The 20,079-nt window shown below is 35.2% G+C and overlaps 1 protein-coding gene and 1 long non-coding RNA gene across 3 annotated transcripts in view; one reads left to right on the top strand and one right to left on the bottom strand.

Moving 5' to 3' along the window:
- Positions 1 to 8,783, top strand: part of EPM2A (EPM2A glucan phosphatase, laforin) — a 171,800-nt gene extending 163,017 nt beyond the window's left edge. Inside the window, exons 4-5 of one of the 2 annotated variants that reach the window (XR_008916704.1) lie at positions 2,286 to 2,532; positions 8,227 to 8,783. Coding sequence is in view for 1 of the 2 variants with exons in the window: in XM_007484693.3 (XP_007484755.1) it covers positions 2,282 to 2,532; positions 8,227 to 8,304 (329 nt within the window). In the remaining variant the exon portion in view is untranslated. Of the gene's footprint in view, positions 1 to 2,281; positions 2,533 to 8,226 lie in introns of both variants that reach the window. The other variant, XM_007484693.3, reaches the window with a different exon arrangement.
- LOC103101199 (uncharacterized) overlaps positions 1 to 19,702 on the bottom strand; it is a 46,469-nt gene extending 26,767 nt beyond the window's left edge. Inside the window, exons 1-2 of the long non-coding RNA XR_008916705.1 lie at positions 19,644 to 19,702; positions 1,934 to 1,992 (exon numbers count right to left, since the gene is read on the bottom strand). This is a non-coding gene — a long non-coding RNA (uncharacterized LOC103101199). The remainder of the gene's footprint in view (positions 1 to 1,933; positions 1,993 to 19,643) is intronic.
- Between the last annotated feature and the right edge of the window lie 377 nt (positions 19,703 to 20,079).

Below are 20,079 nucleotides of genomic sequence, written 5' to 3'. Positions count from 1 at the left end.
GAGAGTATGACATTCCCCTTGTGTTAGATAGGGGAGAATAGTACTCTGGTAATCTTGTTAGAAAAGAAAATGAGTTTCAGCTGCCATTAGTCTGTTGTTGATGCATCTATACTGGTTTTAGTGATTATTGCTTCTCTTTCTAAATATCCTCACTAATTGTGCTTTGCATTCTAGAAAATTTGAGAAAACACTTCTCTCTCTTCTTTGCAAAGTAGAGGCAGGGGTGATGGTTAAGAAGAGACAGTGCATAGACAATCCTATTGATGCCTCGGTTAATATTGCTACACCATTTTCCCCCTCTTTTTTGTTCTTTGTTATAAGGTATAGAGCTGAAGGCGGAATAGAAGGATATATTTGGAATCATTGGTGATAGATAAAATAGTACTAAAATTTAAAATATATACATATATAAAACATTCATATGGGTATATGTATGTGCATATCACATGCTATATATATGTATAAATTAGACATTTATTAAATGCTTAGTATCTGTCCAGTTATGTGCTAATTCATGGAGATATAAAGACACAAATGAAGCATTACTTTCCCTCAAGGAGCCTACATATATACAAATATAAATTTATACATTATTTTTATATGTAGATACACAAAATATGGAAATGAACAAATTAGAGTAGAGATATTAACACAAGAAGATATTTGATTATCATAAACTGTAAAAAAGATTCTTATGATTTCTATTTTAGCAGTTAGTTCCCTCTTATTGATGAGCGTCAAATCTAAAATGGCAATTCAACTCATGATTTATTCTACCTTTTGAAGAATAAGATTATGACGAGTTAAGAATTTATCAACTCTTCTTTAGAACTGAAAGAGCTCCAGAAAATGTCTAGACAGATAAAGTCTTTCATCACTATTCTGTTGTGCCTCAGTGAACTGTTTGCTGAATTCATCATTTGTTTCTTCCTTCTGCCAAACGATCTATAGTATACTTCTGTGGTCAGCTATTTCATGCAATGGATAGAGCAGCAGTACTGTAGTCAGGAACATCTAAGTTCAAATCTGCCCTCTACTTTCAGTAGATGTTACACTAGGCAAGTCATTTAACTCTGTCTTAGATTCTTCATTTGTAATGTGAACTGGAGAAAGAAATGGCAAAGCACCCCATCATTTTTGCCAAAAAAAACCCAAATGAGATCACAAAGAGTCAGGGACATAGCTGAAATAAATGAACCATAACATAATACTTCTATCATACTATCATTCTCTATGTCTTCCTCCATTTGGGCAGTGGAAAAGGTCAAGATTTTCATATGTCCTTTTTACTTCTAATATTCTTTAAGTCTCTAGATGATTATTTCCCCCTCAGGGATCATAAATTTTATTTTAGCCCTTTTTTTGAACATGATATTTCCCCCTTACATGGATTTTTTTTCTATACTATAACTCATATACTCTTTGATGTCTAGCTTTATTGATATCTATTTTTTCTTACTTCAGAATTATCAGAAAGAAATTTATTATGACTTAGATGCAAGTTTAAAAACTAATTAAAAAAACTGGCATATACTATTCTTGCATTATATGCTGATAGATAAGGTAACTTGCCCAGAGTCACATAGTTAATGATTGTTAAAAGGCAGAATTTGAGTCTAGGTCTTCCTGACTCCAATTTAGAAATGATTATGCTGTTATGTATCCATGTTATCCAGTCTAAATCATAAATTCAAATTAACATATGCTCATTGTACTTAGTTGACTTATTTAATAAATCCTCTGGACTTTATGTGATTCAGGTGGGTACAAATTAATATTAAATATTATAGAATAAAATATCTTTGGAAGGGCATATAAGTGAAATGAAATTGAGGTGCTGTTAGGTGAGGTTTTTTTAAAATCAAATAAACTTTTGCACATTCTATGATTATCATACTAGGAAACTGTAATCAAGAAAAAATGCTGTACTTACCCAGAAACAGTTATTAACTCTTCCTGCTGAGTGACATTTGCCCAGATAGGGAAGGAATTCTATGGAGTAGAAGTGAAGAGAGACCAGGATTATTAAATGAAATCTTTTGTTGGAGTTGATCCATTGCTTTTGAGTTGACCCTGCTAATGTGTGATTTCATGAAATTTATTAATCATCTTGGAAAACTACAAACAACCAAAAAACCAACTTTGCGAAGAAACAAATTGCCCTCCACCTATCTCATCCTGCATGGCATTATGATTTCATGGTGCAGCAGACAAGTTATTATTAGTTGTGATATTCAGTTTTTGTTCCTGATGTATATGTGCATTGCTTTCTCAATCCTAGGCAGAGTGCAGATGTTGCCTCAGGCGGTCTGTCTCCTCCACGGGCTGCTTGAGAATGGACACACTGTCTACGTACACTGTAATGCTGGTGTTGGCAGATCCACGGCTGCGGTGTGTGGCTGGCTCAAATATGTGATGGGCTGGAATCTAAGGAAGGTGCAGTACTTCCTCATGTCCAAAAGGCCTGCTGTGTATATTGATGAAGAGGCATTGGCACGTGCAGAGGAAGATTTTTATCAGAAATTTGGGAAGGTTTGTTCTTCCTTATGTAATTTCTAATAGGTAAAATCTCCAACCTTTCCCTAAAGCTCCTGCCCTGGAAATGGGAAAATATAATAAGAAGATTGAAAGACAGACTCTTATTAAACAGTATTATCATGTGGTTTATTATTGCTATTTATAATTATTATGGTTATCAGTCTGATATGGACATTTAGTCTCAGCTTTGGTTTAGAGATATATTTTCTCTGGTGTACTTTCTAAACAAACTTTATGAATCATACAAGAAAGGGCAAAAGTCTTTGGACTCTGCCTTCTCAGTCTTGTGTGGTTCATACAACAAGGTAACAAAAACCATTTCCAGCATCTGAGACTACTCCATTTGGTTGACTTATGCCTCAGATGGTCTTATTAAACATTCATGACTATAGTTACCCTTTCTTGTTGCAGTATGTGCAACCATAAGCTACCTAAAAAGGGAGGAAAATCTATAATTGTACAGATTTCATGTCTTGCAACAAAAATAAGAAATAAGGTCCTACTGCTTTTTAAATGGTAGCTATCTTTGACAAATGAGATACCAAGACTGACGAATTGGAGTTCCATAAATCCTTGCTGAATGGAATGGAATTGAATTTCTTATTCTGTAGAGAGAAGGTGCATCAATTTGCCACAAATTTTATAGAAGAGATTCTTAATTTTTTTTGTCATGGACTTCCTGGGAAGTCTATTCAAAAGTATGGACTTACTCTCTTAAAAGTGATGTTTTTAAGTGCATAATATGTAACACAAAAGAGTACAAAGGAAACCAATTATTGAAATAAATTTGTAAAAATATTTTTAAAAAATTCACTCACCCACAGGTTAAGAACCCCTGCCATAGGGAAACCAGGCTTAGCACTCTGATAAATCTGTGAAAAATCTAGGAAATTACCCATTTACGTGATTTTAATAAAGGTGTTCTACCATGAAAACTGGGTTTTGACTAAGAACAGAGATTTTTTTTCATCCTTTGTCTTTATATTTTCCAGAGCTTTCCAGCATGCTTAGAACAAAGTAGGTACTTAATAAAAGTTGATTGATTGATTGATTGGCTACTTGTTTTCTTGGGGAAGAATGAAAAGAGAAGTTCATTTGATAAAGAGAGCTGACTGAGAAGGACCCTTTTATAACCTTTGATTGCTTTTGTCTCAGCCCTCCATTAATTAAAAAAAAACCCAAACCCTTACCATCCATCTTAGAATCAACACTAAGTATCTCTTCCAAGGCAGAAGAATGATAAGGGCTAGGTAATTGGGGTTAAGTGACTTGCCCAGAGTCACACAGCTAGGAAGTATCTGGGGCTAGATTTGAACCCAGGACATCCTGTCCCTATGCCTGGCTCTGTCTCCACTGAGGCACCTAACTGCCATCCTCCATTAATTTTTGATAACTCTTGACCATGGTCAAGCGGAGACTCAGAGCAGATGGGAATTAGAATAGCTTGCACCTCATACACATATCATCTACTTGCTTATCCACTGTGCCTTGAGGAAAAATTCTTATTTTTCATGACTCCATATGAGTATAGTGATTGCTATACTTGTTGTAAAAATAGAGAAATTCCAGATAAGGATTATTGAGCAATGTTAAATTTATATGGTTGGACTTAATATTTAAATTTTGGTCTCCAGGGATTCAATTTCTAAATCCTAAAATGATTACTCAAGTAAATGGAATTATGGTAGTTTACCATAGTAGTACAATGGGTTTAAGGAGAGAGAGAGAGAGAGAGAGAGAGAGAGAGAGAGAGAGAGAGAGAGAGAGAGAGAGAGAGAGAGAGAGAATGAATGAGTGTGTCAGAGGAAAGAAGTCTCAACACAAGTGTTTTTTGGAGGTTCACACCTCCAGAAAGGGCAAGGAAACTAAGTCAGCCTTTCATTCACCACCGTGACTATCCAAAAGGAAAGTAGTCTGAGGTCTCCTGAAAAAGCTCCTCCAGGGGTCCAGTTCCACAGCCAAGTGTCTTCCCTCCAAGTCTGAGTGTCTGTCTTCCATGTGTCTTCTTCCAGTACAACTCCGAGTGACTGAATGATCTTGATCTATTGAGTCCTCCTGTGTGTCTCTGTTTCCTCTATTTAAAGACCTTTTTGTCTCTGTCACCTCCCCTAAATTTTACATCTGCCAATCATAGCAGAGGCTCCTCTCCAGGACTGCACACTCAATGTATGAAATGGGTGTCACACCTTTTTAGTTAGTTTACACCTTTTTGTGGTTAGTTAACACCTTTTTGGTCAGTTAACACCCTTTTGTAATTAGTTAACACCTTTTTGTAGTAAAAAATGGGTAGATCTACTTTACATACTGAGTCAATACTTTGGGGATTAAAATCTAAAAATAGACTGGAGATTACAATTTTATCTTCACTATCAAGGAAGAGCTAAATTCCTTCATTGTTACAATCAGGGGAGAGCCAAATCCAATCTTCACAGGAAGGCGATAATCTCACTCCTAATTCTTAATTTATTATTCAGAGTATTATCAGGGAAGTTACAATTAAGTTATACCCATCCTTTTCAGTCTAAGTTACTTGGGCAGCTAGGTGGTATAGTTGATAGAGCACTACCTGGAGTCAGGAAGATCTTAGTTCAAATTCAGCCTCAGACACTTATTAGTTGTCTTAATCTTTGTCAGCATCAGTTTCCTTATCTGTAAAATGATGATTATAATTGTACCTTCCTACCAGGGTTATATGTGAGAAGAAAATATGAGATAATATTTATAAAATCATTTTCAAATTTTAAGGTACTACATAAATGTTATTATTATCATCCTCATTATTTCATTATAATTTACTCATTTTTCTTCTAAGTCTATTATTACGTTCCCTTTCACTTATAATTACTTCTAACTAATATCATTCTATAATTGCAGTAAGGTGAAATGTGGCATTTCTCCCCCTTTTACAGTAAATAAGGTCTTCTATCTATTAACACTTTATTTCTATGGAAGGAGAACTTCTAGCCAGCTGATAGGGCTATCCTATTGCGCTTTACAAGTTTCTGCTAATAGAGAAATCAGTGAAAAAGGTTGCCAAGAATGAGAAGCAGAGGTGGTATATGGTCCAATCTCACACCAGTGTCATTAAGGTTCTCTAAGTGTGATTTAGAGGGAATCTAATGAAATGCCCAGAAACTTCCACTACTCTGACCTATTGGTAGAACAGATCTATAGGAATCCATTTTCAAAAACTTGTCCTTTAATTTTTCTGCAATTTTGTGAGAGTTTTTTAACTAGTATTGGGTTAGAAGATACAGGATCAAAGAATCTTAGATTATGAGTTGAAATGGACCTTAAAAGTTAAGTCCAACCCCCTCATTTTTCAACTGAGGAAACTGAGGCACAAGTAAATTAATTTACCAGTGCTCACACAGATATTACATATCTGAGGCTGGTTTCAAATTCAGGTCTTCCGAATGGCAAGTGAGGCATTATATTCATTATGTCATTTAATTGCCTTAAAAGGTTGATCTCTCTTATCCCTTCCTAGGGCTTTACCTAAATGACCCATCCAGTATTTATAATGATGGGGCCATAGGATCATAGCTCCAGAGCAGGAGTTTTAAATTTTTTCTCTGTGTGTATCATGAACCCCTCTGGCAGTATAGGTAAATCTGTGGTCCCTTTTTCAGAGTAATGGGTTTAAATTTTTTAAAATTTTACTTTTGGAAAACCCCTTACCTTTCATCTTAAGGGTCAGTATTGTGTATTAATTCCAAAGCAGAAGAATGGTAAGGGCTAGGCAGTGGTGGTTAAAGGACCTGCCCAAGGGTACACAGCTATAAAGTGTGGTTTTAAAATATTTTGACAATTTGGAGGATATACTAAATTTCATTTAAAGGTTAATAAAAATAAAGATGCAGCTTTTTTTTCTATTCAAATTGATAGACTCCAGGTGAAGAACCTCCTCTCTAGAGCTAAGGTAGGGAACTTCTTAGAGTCTCTCAAGTCCAACATTGTCATTTTACAAGTAAAGAAACTAAGACCCAAAGGATGGTTAAATTATTTGCCTAAAGTCACAAAGACAGTAAGCATTAGTGGCAAGATTTGAATTCAGGTCCTCTGACTCCAGAGTAATTTTTTTTTCATGGTACTCTGCCATCTCTCAAAATGTGTGTAGAAACTTTCCCTTTTAAATCAAAATGCATTCAAATTCTAGAAATATGTTTCTTTAATGATTAAAAGTTCCAAATCTTATCCTTCCCCTTTAGCCTTCTTCCCTTTACTCTGATAGGAGAAATCACATTCAAATAAATTGGTAAACATATAAATATTTTCATGACTCTTTTTGTCCTGGATTAATGCTATGAATAATGCATTGAAAACATTCATATGTTAGCTGCTAAATTAAAAAAAATATTTTCCACAGTTCTCATATACAAAAAGTTCTTTTTTTTTTTTTAGAAATAGTCATTTCTGAAGTCCAAAAGAACAAAGTGTATTTCCTTATTTGATAGGGGGAGTCATAACTGCTATCATTTTTTTTTTTACAATTTAAGCTGAATTATAATTATTTTTACCACTCTCACCTCTATACCTTCTGTAGTCCATCACAGTCACTAATGGCATTACAAAAAAAAAAAGAAGTCAAATATTAGAGGAACACAAAGAAGGAGTAAGGGAAATTGAGAAATTTAGTTAGGGGGTATCAGAGCAAGTATTGTTCTGTTTTCTGCTACTCATCAAGAGTAGAAAGGTTTTTTTGTCTTCTTTTTTGACACAGCCAATCTTCTTAGTGGAAAGGGAATGGAAAGATAAGGTCTCACTCTATTGATAGTTTTGATTTCTCTTGGGCCTTAAACACAGTACAGAAACATCCTTAAATCAGCTGTTCTGGCATTGTATTTGTCACCATCAAGAAATAAATAGAATTGAAAAAAGAATTTTCTTTTTTTAACCCACAGTAGTGGTAGAAGCCTGATAACCCTTTATCACATTTATAAAAGTAGTATTAATGAGCAAAATCCAAGAATAATCATAAATTATACAGAACTTACGGCTAAATGCTGTGAAAAGAAGGATCGGGAAGTGAGTTACAAAAAGAAATAGAAATTCTCCAAACATGGAAAAAATTAGTATGCCCCTACTGTTCTCTATGTTTATGTAAGGTAAGTGACCACCTTTGAATCTGAATTGTTCACTGTAAAGTGTTGAGATAGCTTAGGTTCTGAGGTATATAAATGACTAAAAGGGTGGGGAGTCAACAAAAGAGTTCCCTCTCTTGTTAAGTCCCCAATCAATGTCTAACTTGATTGTTTTAACTTCCTTTGGAATAAGAATAAAAACACCATATTAACAGCAATTGCCCCAAAAGGACCTCAGTCATTTACCTAGTCAACTTATTATGCTGTGGACAATGACTTGGAGTCCTGGGTTTCAGTCCTAGTTCTACCATATGTAAATTGTACGATTTTGACTTCTCAAATACTCAGTTTTCTCATCTGCAGGATGGTATTTCTTATATTCATTATGAGAATCAAGTAATTCAATCATTTGATTCTCAAAAATCAAGAGTTGTATAAACTGTTAATAAATTTTAGCTTAATAGTGGTTATTCCCAAGAATCCCATACTCCTGTAGGTGTTTAACTAATGATATTCCATTCAAGGTAAGTTACTCCATTTATTCATTTCCCACCACCCAAAATGGCAGCCTCCGATAGCACTGAGTTTGCTTTTGTTTTTCTAGGGAAAAGCTGGCAAGAAAGAGAAACAGAAGCAAGAGAATCAAGATCAAGGGATGGGTAATAAAGAAGGAACCAGATGAAGGGAGTCTAACTAATGAGATGGGCCTAAAAGAGATTTATTATGAAATTGAGGAACTTGAGAGAACAAAATAACATAATATGTAGGATTTGGAGCTAGAAGGGATCTTAAAGACCAACTTTTCCACTGCTTTCATTTTATAGATAAGGAAACTAAATCTCAGGAAATGGAAATGACTAGAGAATCAGAACAAAGAATTAGTAGGAATAATGTGGAATAAAATGGAAAATTGATATTAACATACAAATATCAACAGAAGTGAAAAGACTGAAGATTTGGGAAAATAGCTGAATATATTGATTTATTAAGTATTATTCTATTTGTTTCAGTGATATTGGAGAGGAGTGGAAAGACTCTAAGGGAAAGAAAAAGAGGAATAGGTTTATCTTCAAGTTATAAGCCCATTAAACTCCCAGCCATTTCCTTGGGATGAGATCTCAACATAAAATAAAGTGATGTATAATGATACAAATAGCAAAATGTTGTCTTTTACTTAGGATAAAAAATAACATTATGTATAGGATGAGAGAAGTATGGCTAGACAATAGTGTCTCTGAAAAGAGATCTTAGAGTTTCATATAATACAATCTCATTATTATGTCATGGTTTCCAGGAAAACTAATATAATCTCAGGCTTCAATAAGAGGCTTTGAATTCAAGACTAAAGAAATAAGAAAATGACTAAGTTTGGCCTGGTCAGATCTCCTGTGGAGTATTATTACATTCATTCCAGATAGTACATTTAAGGAAGAATAAAGATGAGATGGAATCTTAGAGAATGTAATTAAATATGAAAGTCCTCAAGTTCATGTGATATGAAAACTAAAATGATTTACAAATGTTGAGTCTATGGAAGAGACTTGGGAAGGACATGGCAACTTTTCTCCAGTATTTGAAGGACTATCCTTGAAAAGAGGGATTGGACTCCTGTTTGACATCAGAGGACAAAACCAAAATCAAACCAAACAAAAAACTAGGCATCATGAGTAAAAATAGTTGTGATTGAGGTTTCAAACCCAAGAACTGGAGTTACAGTCTGGGAAATTGCTGGAGCCTTAGCCACAACAGGGGATGGACCCCTGGAGAGATTCTAGAATCTTAAGAGAGCAGGAGATTCTGTGGGAGAGGCAGGCAGTTGGCTCTCTCAATCCTGAGAAAGCCTGAGGAAAAGGTCTGGTCAAGACTTGCTCCTGAGAAAAGACTTAAATCTTTCTCCTGGTGTCTGGAAACCTCCCCTCCCCCAAATCCAAACTGAAGTGACCAGTTTGTGAAGACACAAAGCATCTGACAAGATCACCTCACAGTTCACAGATCCTGGTGCCCTGGATCTGAATTGTGCCCAGTGGGGCCAAGACCAGGACCATCTCTCAGGGGCCCAAGGCTGCCAAGGCCTGGGTTCCCAAACTTGAGGAAGGAGAAATAGCTAGAATAGGGACACCTTTTTCCCTCTTTCCCCACAAACCCCTCCTGCAGTCATTTCCCTGTGTTATCCCCCAATTGATCAGTTAGAATAAAGTTTGTTGTCTTCCCCAATTGATTCTAGTGTTAGTGGGGAAACAGTTCCAGCTTGAGTGGGAAAGTAACTTCTCTTTCTCCAAGTAGGGAAGGAAGCTCTATATATCCTAGTATTAGAGGGAAGTCAAGAGACAGTTTGGGTGAGCAGCCATAGCTGAGGGGAAGTTGAAGGGGGAAATACAGACTCCCTCTCCCTCTCCTCTCCCTTAGCCAAGTTAAATAGCAGCTGTCTCTCCTGGACCCTGCCTTGAGAGGGGAGGTTCTCCATTCTTTCTCTTTTTACCACCAGACTAACTCTCTCTATTACATAGTGAATAGACAAATTAAGAAAAAATTAAATAATTAGAATTATTCAATTAGTTTTCTCCTTACTGGTGATTTTATAGCAAAAACTAAATGACTGCCTGTTAGGTATATTGTAGGAAAGATTCTTGTTCAGGCACAATTTAAACTAGATGGCCTCTGAAGAAATCTCTTCTATCTCAGGATCTGTGAAGTGTGTCAGCATTGAACCCTTATTCGGAGTGAGAGGTGAAAGACTCCTTGTTTAATGAATCTGCCTAAAGGGGAGGAGGCCTTAGACAAGATTTATATTCTGCTTCTAGGACACATAAGAAAATTGAGGGCCAAATGAAAAATAGAGGATTAAGGGCCATAGTGGTTGTGTTTGGATATAGTCATTAGAATATATGAGTTAAAAATCAGATTATTAATAGGACTGTGCTTCTATTTTAGGGGAGCATAGAGGAGAAAGAAATGAGAGAATTTGACAGTACTGGCCAGATCTGTGATTCTTACTGAAAGTCATCTCTAAATTATTTCTCTCTGCTTGGCCTTTTATGAAGTTTTAATATTTTTATTTTTAATTTAATTGTTAAAAGAGTCTTCCTGGCTTCATCTCTGTCTAATGCATTTGTCCTTATGAAAACTGAATGTGGGAGAAATGGTGATTCTGTGTCGTCTTTGACATATTCTTGAAGTTTTATCATATCCCAGCCAAAAGAAGGTTGAAGATCATTTCTTTGAAGGATTCTCTATTAAATTTGCCAAGAAACAAAGAGAGCTTCCTCACTACTTTGGCACAAATAATGTAAGATTTTTAGCACGGAGCCAGAAGTTTTGATTTTTTTTTTTTAAGCTGAGAAAGATCGCTTAGAAAGGCAGGCCAAGATCTTTGATAACTTATGGCAACAGTCAGTGAGATGACTCCTGAGCCTTGAGAAGGAGATGCTGGGATATGATAAAAGCTTCCAGGAGATGGATGATGATCATAATAACTCATTTAGGTAGCATTTTAAGATTTGAAAAATGATCTGCATGTATTATTTCATACCATAAGATAGTTTCAGAAACTGAAAAGGACCTCAGGGACAGAGTGCAGGCCCCTCATTATATAGAAGAAGAAAATGAAGCCTAGCTAATTAAAAAGTGATTTCATCCCCACAGCAAACCAGTGAGGTAAGGTCAGTAATGCCCATTTTAGAGATGAAGAAACTACGATTCAGAGATATTAAATAACTTGGTTAGGTGTTCTAAGTTAATCATTGACGAGGAATTTAGAACCAGGTTAATGGATAAGTCTCTAACAATTTTTTAAAAATGAAGCCCTGGTAATAAAGCCACATTTATTAGTGGTCTTGCTAAGAATTACCAAGAAACTAAAGAAATATACAAGTGATTTCTTTATATTTTGTATCTGTTCTGAAGGTTTAAATGTTACATTGTGCCATAAAAAAGCAACTTTCAAATAAATGCCATTAATTCAAATTGTGACCTAAGCCACAAATCACATCTTAATCTAATACTATTTTCTTCATAGCACATAGTTGTTCCTCAATAAATATTTAAATCGAATTAAAAAAAAAAAAACAGAATAAACCCACAATTTGGGATCTCCAGAGTCCTGTTTCTCTGTGACTTAACCACTGCTATCTAGTGGCAGCACAACAAAATTACAAGGATAGTTTTTCAGTGAAAACAAAAAGACTCTTAAGGATTGAAATGGCCCATCACACGCTCTAAAGAGAGAATCTAAATGATCCTTTCTGTGTTTTGTGTCCTCCTTAGACTTCAGAAGACTTAAATGTAATATTTTTTCTTTAATAATGATCATATTTGTGAATATACTCTTTGGAAACTTGTTCTTTCCTTATTCAAGATAGCAGTCATGGAACATTTTGGCAAATTTTTATCCATGGCAACTGAGGACAGAGATAACATAGATAATGCAAAAGCTTCACATTTGCTATTTAATCTCAACATCATCCTTCAATCAGAGACAGAGTTGCTATTAAGGAACAAAATGTACTGATTTGGGTTCTATGTCTTCTCTTTCCCACCCTGGGAGGGTGTGTTAATGAACAACATGATAGCCAAAGAGCAGCTATCCAAAGGAATATGAAGTGGAAGATCAGCCATCTCAGAAATTGGATCATTAGTCCCTAGATACTTGATTTAATGTTATATATTTTAAAACATGAAATCTTCAAATAACATCAATTTAAATGAGAGCAATTCATTTCACAATATTCAGCGATTACATCTGCATAATTGTATGATAATCTAATACCTACTTCTTATCTAATAAAGCCCTAATTTGCAATGTATTCTTTGATTGGATTGTTAGCCATTTTTTTTCTCAGAGGATTGCTGATGTACTAATCATCATCATTCTTCTGCTTCTGGTCTTCAGAAGAGGACTAGATGGAGCTTCTGAAGGGATAGGCTACAAGAGACATCAGGGCCCTTCAACAGGTAAAGGCGTTTTCAACCATAGTTGCTTATAAATCTTCAACAGAACTCAGCTCCAGCTTGACTTTTTTTTTTCTGGTAGCTTTCCTAATAAGCTTTTTCTTTTAGACTTGTCAAATCTGTCAGCAAGTATGTATTAAGCAATATTATCTGCTAGGATGACCACACCTAGGTGGTGCAGTAGATAGAAAAGTGGGCCTGGAATCTGGAAGACCTGAGTTCAAATCTGGATTTATTAGATAAGAGATAGGTATTAGATTATCATACAATTATGCAGATATAATAAATGCATAAAAACTGAAAATTGTGAAATGAATTGCTCTCATTAAAATTTATGTTGTTTGAAGATTCCATTTACCAGCTGTGTGATCCTGGGCAAGTCACTTAATTTCTATTTGCCTTCAGCAACTAGAGAAGGAAATGGTAAACCACTCCAATATTATGCTGTGGTCCATGGGGTCACAAAGTTGACTGAATAACAGCAAATGTGCTAAGGCACCATGTCTAGTGATAAAAATACAAAATCAAAAACAGTCCCTGACCTCAAGAAGCTCATATTGTTTTTGAGGGTGATGGCAATGTTCATACAAGATACATAAGGTATAATTGGAAGTAATCTCAGAAGCAAGATACTAGCAGTGAGGTGGGTGGAATGTGAGGAGGCAGAGCTGGTGAATACCTTTTGCAGAAGATGAGGTCTTTTTTAAAACCCTACTTTCTGTCTTAGAATCAGTATTGAGTATTAGTTACAAGGCAGAAGAGCAGTAAGGGCTAGGTGATAGGGGTTAAGTGACTTGCACTAGGTCACCCAGCTAGAAGTGTTTTAAGGCCAGAATTGAACTGAGTCTTGAATGAATCCAGGAGGTGAGGAGGAAGAATCTTCCAGTTGGGAGGGATATAGCCAATGAGAAGTCAGAGTTGGGAGCTGGAGTGTCATGTGTGAAAGACAGCAAGAAAATCAGAATTTCTGGATAATAAAGTATGGGGACAGGAGTAAAATGTAAGGAAACTGGAAAGGTAGGAAAGAATTTTAAAAGCTACACAGAGAATTTTATATTTGATATTGGAAGTAAAAGAGGCCTATAGAGATTTTTATGGATTCTGGACCATTCCCTTCTCTTTTTTTCACAGGCTGACCCAACAGGGTCCTAGGAGTAGCTATATTTAACATCCTCTACCATGTCTTTATGCCATATTAGCAGCTGGTAATCACTGCAGAAACTTGTACAGGCAGCCCTCTGTTGCTTCTGATTGGGTTCTGATTTCTATCATCTCCCTCTCAGTTTCTTTTTTCTCTAGAGAGGAACTTTAAGCCTTGAGTCCCTTGGGATAGGAACTTTTTCGGCAGTTCTCTAAAGATGAGATTTCTTTCATTTTTTACCGTGATAGCTTTCCCTTCTTTCACCCTTTATGGTCACTGATCCTATTCTATCATTACAAGCAGCAGATGTCAGTATCTACATGGTCACAGAAAGTCATTAGAAAATCCCTCTAAATTAATCTATGTGGATAGTAGTCCATGGCATTCATATCTGTTCCAGTGGGAATTTTGGAAATACATAATATGTCCATGCAACACAGGGAAAGGAGCAAGGTGTTTTCCCTAAATTCCATATTAGAGAAAAGTTTGGGTTAATATGCTTACTCATTTTTCTGATTTGTGGTGTCTACCTTTACAGGTTTAGGCATATTATAATTCCTTTCCCTGTTGAGTGCTGGAGACACCTTTTTGACATGTCTTTTGTAATTGCTTGTTCTTGGTTAATAAAAGGATTATAAGGAATTTAAGCAGCCCATTCAAATGTTCACTGTTGTCTATATATATTACTAGCAGTGTGTACACTTGTAATTAAGTCTATATGTATTTGTATAGTTGATTGATCTTTGTGTACATTATAGGCTTTTGTAGGTACTTAATAACTGTTATTATAGATCAGAAACATGTTAGCTAGTTTGTGTAGGATTTAGAGATAAAAGATAGGGTATATACATGCAGGGAGTCTTTGTTCCCCAAGTGGATTGGCACAGGTAAATAATACATTGCCACTCAGCCCTCCAAAATAATGAACAAATGAATAAAACAAAGCCCAACTTTTATGCCTCTTACATTTTAGATTCAACATTACATATAGCTCCTCAGACAAGCTCAAAACTTAATGATTTCACAAAAAAAAAAAAAAAACTGGAAAGACTTACATGAAATGATGCAAAGTGAAGTGAGCAGAACCAGGAGAACACTGTACACAGTAAAAACAATGATGTACACTGATCGATTGCAATAAATAATGCAAGGATTCAGGGCTCCCAGGAACTAGTGAGGAAAAAGGCTATTTATTGCCATAGAAGGAACTGAGAGAGATGATGCAAATTGAAGCATACCATTCTTTGCTTTCTTTCCTCCACAAATTTTTCTCTAGTCTTAAGTGATGTGCCTTTCACCATATAACAAACATTGAAATATTTATTGTATGATAATACCTGTGTAAATCTATATCATATTCCCTTCTGTCTTGGGGAAGGGGCAGGAGTGGGAAGGATGAAAAGAATATGGATCGTAAAATTTTAGAAAATGACTATTAAAACTATATCAACATATACTATTGTAGAAAAATTAAATTAAATTTTAAAACTCCATTGACTAGTCCTTTTTTACAATTTTAATTTAGGAAATACTGAGAGAAAATGAATATCCAGGTGAATTTTCATATTCACAACCTGAGGTTCCTAAATGGCATTTGGGAGAAAGTGACTGCGTTCATGACATTAGCTGTTCTGAGAGAGAATAGGAAGAGCAGTGAATTTGGGATTAGGGGTTTGAATTTGAGTTCTGGCTCAATATAACAAATATATCAATATAACATATATAACATCACTTGACACTCAGAACATCAGTTGCTTCATTTGTATCTCACAAGATTACTATGAGCAAAACACTTTGTAAGCTATAAAGAGCTAAAGGAATGTAATTGTCGTTACCTGGTTTACAATCCATTTCTAGGCTCTGTCCCTTGACACACCTTTCTCATTTCCATCTCTTAAAATCCCTAGCTATCTTTATGGCTCAGGTAATACCACCTATATGAGACTTTTCTTGATCCTGCTATCTGATTTAGTGATCATTGACTTCTACATTATCCTTGGTCATTGTCTTTATTCTATTTGCTTATGTATAATTTTTGCAAAATCTAAGAATTAAAATTTTTTGAAAGAAATTTCAGGAAAAGAAGCTTGTTAACTCCTCAAATCAAGAAAGTGAACTTTTGGGAGAAAGTGCCATAAAGAAGCCTACAGAAACCATGCACTACATCGAAGATCCAGAATGAACTTTGGATATAATTAATTGAACTAAAGGGGGTTGAACACATTTATTTTGAATGTAAACTCTTATGCCAAAGCTTTTTGTCAATTGATCTACCAATCTTTGGTTTTACTCTCTATCTCTTAGTTCCCTCTTATCTCCAACTATTATAATGTCCTTTTAGAAAGTGCAATATTGTATGCACCTTTAGCTAGAAGATCTTTAGAGATATATGCTAGTTATGTGAAATGATTCATTGGGGAGACTAGGCATGCAAATCTGGGAGATTTCAACATGCTTGTCTTCCAATAGGATTGTAAAGACAGAATTAGAGTCTCTTAGTTTATTTTAATGGAATCAATCAGCAATCTTTAATCAAATCAAGAACATAAAGAACTCCTATTTAGCACCTAGCTAACCATTAAGTAAGAGAGCTCATAAGTCACTTACTAGCTCATACCTCCAAGCACTACCCCTACCCCACAGGCAGTGCTAGGCAAATTGGGAAGGCTGTGATTGGTTCCCATGAAATGGGGGAGTGACAGGAAGTGATGTCAAACTGCTTTAAACTGCTTTAAAAAGGCCAGTCCAGGCATTCATTCCCTCACACTGCATTGGTGAGCTGGAGGCAGTCACTTTTCCCTAGACTCATCTTTAACTGGAGCTTTCTACACTGGAGAGACTTTCTGGGAGAGTAACTTGGGCTGAAGGAAGAGGCTTGCATTGGTGGATTTCTGGCTAAAGACACTACGGGGACTTCCACATGGAGATTGGGACTTGAGAGTGTCCTTGCTAGGGGTGAGCCAGACTTCACTGGATTAGCACTTAGGCAATTAGACTAGAAAAGGCTCTGTCTCCTTCTTACATTTCCCACTTTCAATATCTCTACCTCATTAATAAATTAATTTATTATATTATATTATATTTAATTATATCATAATTAATAAATTAATAAAAGGTGCTAACAGTCATTTCTGACTTAAAGGCTAATATTTTATAAACAGTGACCACAATCTCACTTTTGTAACTAATATTGAATCAAACCTAATTTTAATTCTTAAACTTATCCTAGGTCTACTCTTTAGGTTTATGGATTTCCTAATCTTTTCTCTGTACCAAAAATTCTTTTGTCAAAAAATTTTATAACACAGGAGGGAAAAAATAAAAACCATATTATACATTGAATAATAGTTAATCTTCATTGGAGTTCCTTGCTATGCTGACATTTTTTTCACATCAATTATATTCTATAATTATTATAATCTATTCTTGCAAATAAATATTTTAAAAATCAAATATTAAAAATATTTTTCTACCACCATTCTATAGTTAGCCCAGAAAATACAAAATTGACTTCCAACAAGTTCAGTTCACAAAGAGTTTAGATATGTATATACAAATAACAAAATATTCATAGGTAGTACTCCTTATTGTTGGAGGAAAAAACAGAAACAAAGGGTGTACTCCTAGATTGGGAAACATGAACAAATGGTAGAATACAAAAAAAAGGAGTATTATTACCCCAGAAGAAATTATGAATATGAAGAATTCTGAGAAACATAAGGAAACTAATATGAACTGCTATAGAGTGAATAAAGCATGTGAAGAATACAGTGTGAAAAGTTTATCAAGTAACTATAATAAAAACAATAAGATGAATCAAAATTCAGATGATTTTAAAATTAAACTAGGTCTTTAGGAGCTCACATTCCTCTTCTTAAGTTGAAAGGAAGAGACTGAAGGGTGCAGAATAGTGTACATTGTGATCATTTAGTTGATTTGTTTTGCCTAAATATTTTTCTTCAAGGGATTATTCCATGTGGGTGAAGGATATTTTGAGGAATACCTTTTGTGTTAAAAAAAAAAAAACCTAAAAAGTACTACCAAAAGCAATAAAATTGAAAAATTAAAAGATAGTAGAATAATAAAATATTTATTAAGCCCACTTAGTGGGTGTTGAGCCCTATGTGAAATTCAGGTACAAAAGCAAAACACTGCCCACAAGGGACTTATGTTTTAATGGGAGAAATACAGCAAACATAGGAGAGCAATGGCCATCGATAGGGAAGAGAAATGGAGTAAATATAAATGGAATTAATTTAATCAGCTTTCTTGACAATCTTCCTATTGAAAATTGTGTTATCGCAACTAGTCTTAACCTCATCATTGACCAATTTTCTCTTCAGAACGCATAGTACTCTTATCTTTGGACATGATCAGGTCAAAAACAGGCTCCTCAAAAACAAATGCAGAAAAATGAAACATCCAATATGTTCTACTGCATGCATTGTCGACTCCATTGTCTACTCTAAGCTTTTATATTCTTTTTCTTATATAAGCTTATATATTCTTCTTGTGTAAGTACTTCTTATAGTAGTATCCTGGCTTCAGAGCTAATTTTCTCTTTGAAAGGAAAATTGTAGCCAAATTATTTTTGTCACTTAGGTCAATGAATGATTTTTAAAGTGAAAGCTCTCACCAAAGATTCTATTATTTTTTTAAGAATGTTTGGCTTTGGCCAAAGAGGCACATAATTATGTTAATGCTGCAAATCATTTATATATCATTACTTTTTATATTAGGATAGTTGCACAAAATAGAACCTGATATTTTGATTGCTATGTTTGGTATAAATACCCAAATGAGAAAAATATGGCAATAAATACATTTTGGAGACTGGAGGGAAAAGAGGTTATATTTTATGGGGAGGAAAATGCTTTTAAAGAAAATATACTTGTAAGTACTTCATTTACCTCACACAGCCCCTCCCAAAAACCATTTTAAATTTGTCTCATTGTCCCCATGTGTGTATTTGATTTGTTCATTTAATTAAGTGAATTTTCTCACAATTATTTGTGAAAGGAACTTAAAACTACTTTTTGCAGGAGTTTTGCTTTTTATAACTGAATGTGAACTATTATTATCTAATCTAACTTCTCAAGCAGTGGAGGAATACCTGACTATAAATTGCCCCCATTAATATCCCCACTATTTCATTTATCTTCAATCTCTCCCTGTCTACCTGTTGCTTCCTTATTGCCTACAAATATGCCAACATCTCCATTCTCAAAAATCCCTCACTTTTTCATCCATTCCATATAACTATTATCCTATATCTCCACTACTTTTTGTGGCTAAACTCCTTGAGGAGGGCATCTAAAATATGTGCCTCTATTTCTTTTCCTTTCTTCTCAACTCTATAGCCTGGCTTCCAACTGAAATTGTTCTCTGCGAAGTGACTAATTAATGATCTCCTAATTGCCAAATTTAGTGGCCTGTTCTCAATCCTCATCTTTCTTGACCTTTCTGCAGTCTTTGATACTACCAATCACCCTTTTGTCCTAGATCCACTTTTTTCCCTCTCTATTTTTATATCACTCTCTTGAGATTCTTCTAAATCCATCTGACTTCTTCACAGTTTCCATTGCTGGCTCTTCATTCAGGCAATGCCTGATAATCTTAGGTGTTCCACAGGACTCGATCCTAGCCTTCTTCTAATCTTCCTCTAATTTATTTCACTTAGTGATCTCATCTCCCCTCAGTTAAACTGTCATCTCTTTGCTATTGCAGATCTGCTTCTCTGGCCCTAATTTTTCTGCTGACTTCCAGTCTCACATTTCTAATTGCCTCTGGGACATCTGAAACTGGATGCTTTGTAGACATCCTAAACTCAACTGGGCCAAAATTGAAATAATCATCTTCCCCCCAAATTCTCCACCTTTCTAGCCTTCATAACTGTTGAAGTCACATTAATCTTTATGGTTTCCCAGACTTACAGTCTAGGTATCATCTTCCACTCTTAAGTATCTCCCCTGCCTCCATGTCCAATCTTTTGTAAGTGCCTGGCATTTTATCTTTGTCATACCTCTCATATATGTATTGTCTCCTTTGACAGCCATCCCCTCCCTTGGAATAGGCTTTTAAGCCTCACACCTGGATCATTGCTATACCCTACCAGTTGGTCTTCCTACCACAAGTTTCTACCCATCTCAATCCATTTTCAACTCATATCAGTTAAAGTGATCTTTTTAAAAATGTAATTCTGACCATGCCAATTCCCCCCTCCCTCATAACAAGCTACTGGCCCCCTATCACCCCTAAGGATCAAATGTAAAATGTTTGGTTTTTAAAGCTTTTCATAATCTTCCCCACACTCCCTTGCCTTTCTAGTTTTCTAACACATAAATCTCTTTCTCTCTTCCCACCATGAAC

This window comes from Monodelphis domestica, chromosome 2 (genome assembly GCF_027887165.1).
Source record: "Monodelphis domestica isolate mMonDom1 chromosome 2, mMonDom1.pri, whole genome shotgun sequence".
In the NCBI taxonomy this organism is placed as follows: Eukaryota; Metazoa; Chordata; class Mammalia; order Didelphimorphia; family Didelphidae; genus Monodelphis; species Monodelphis domestica.
This window is presented reverse-complemented; position numbering and strand designations above follow the sequence as displayed.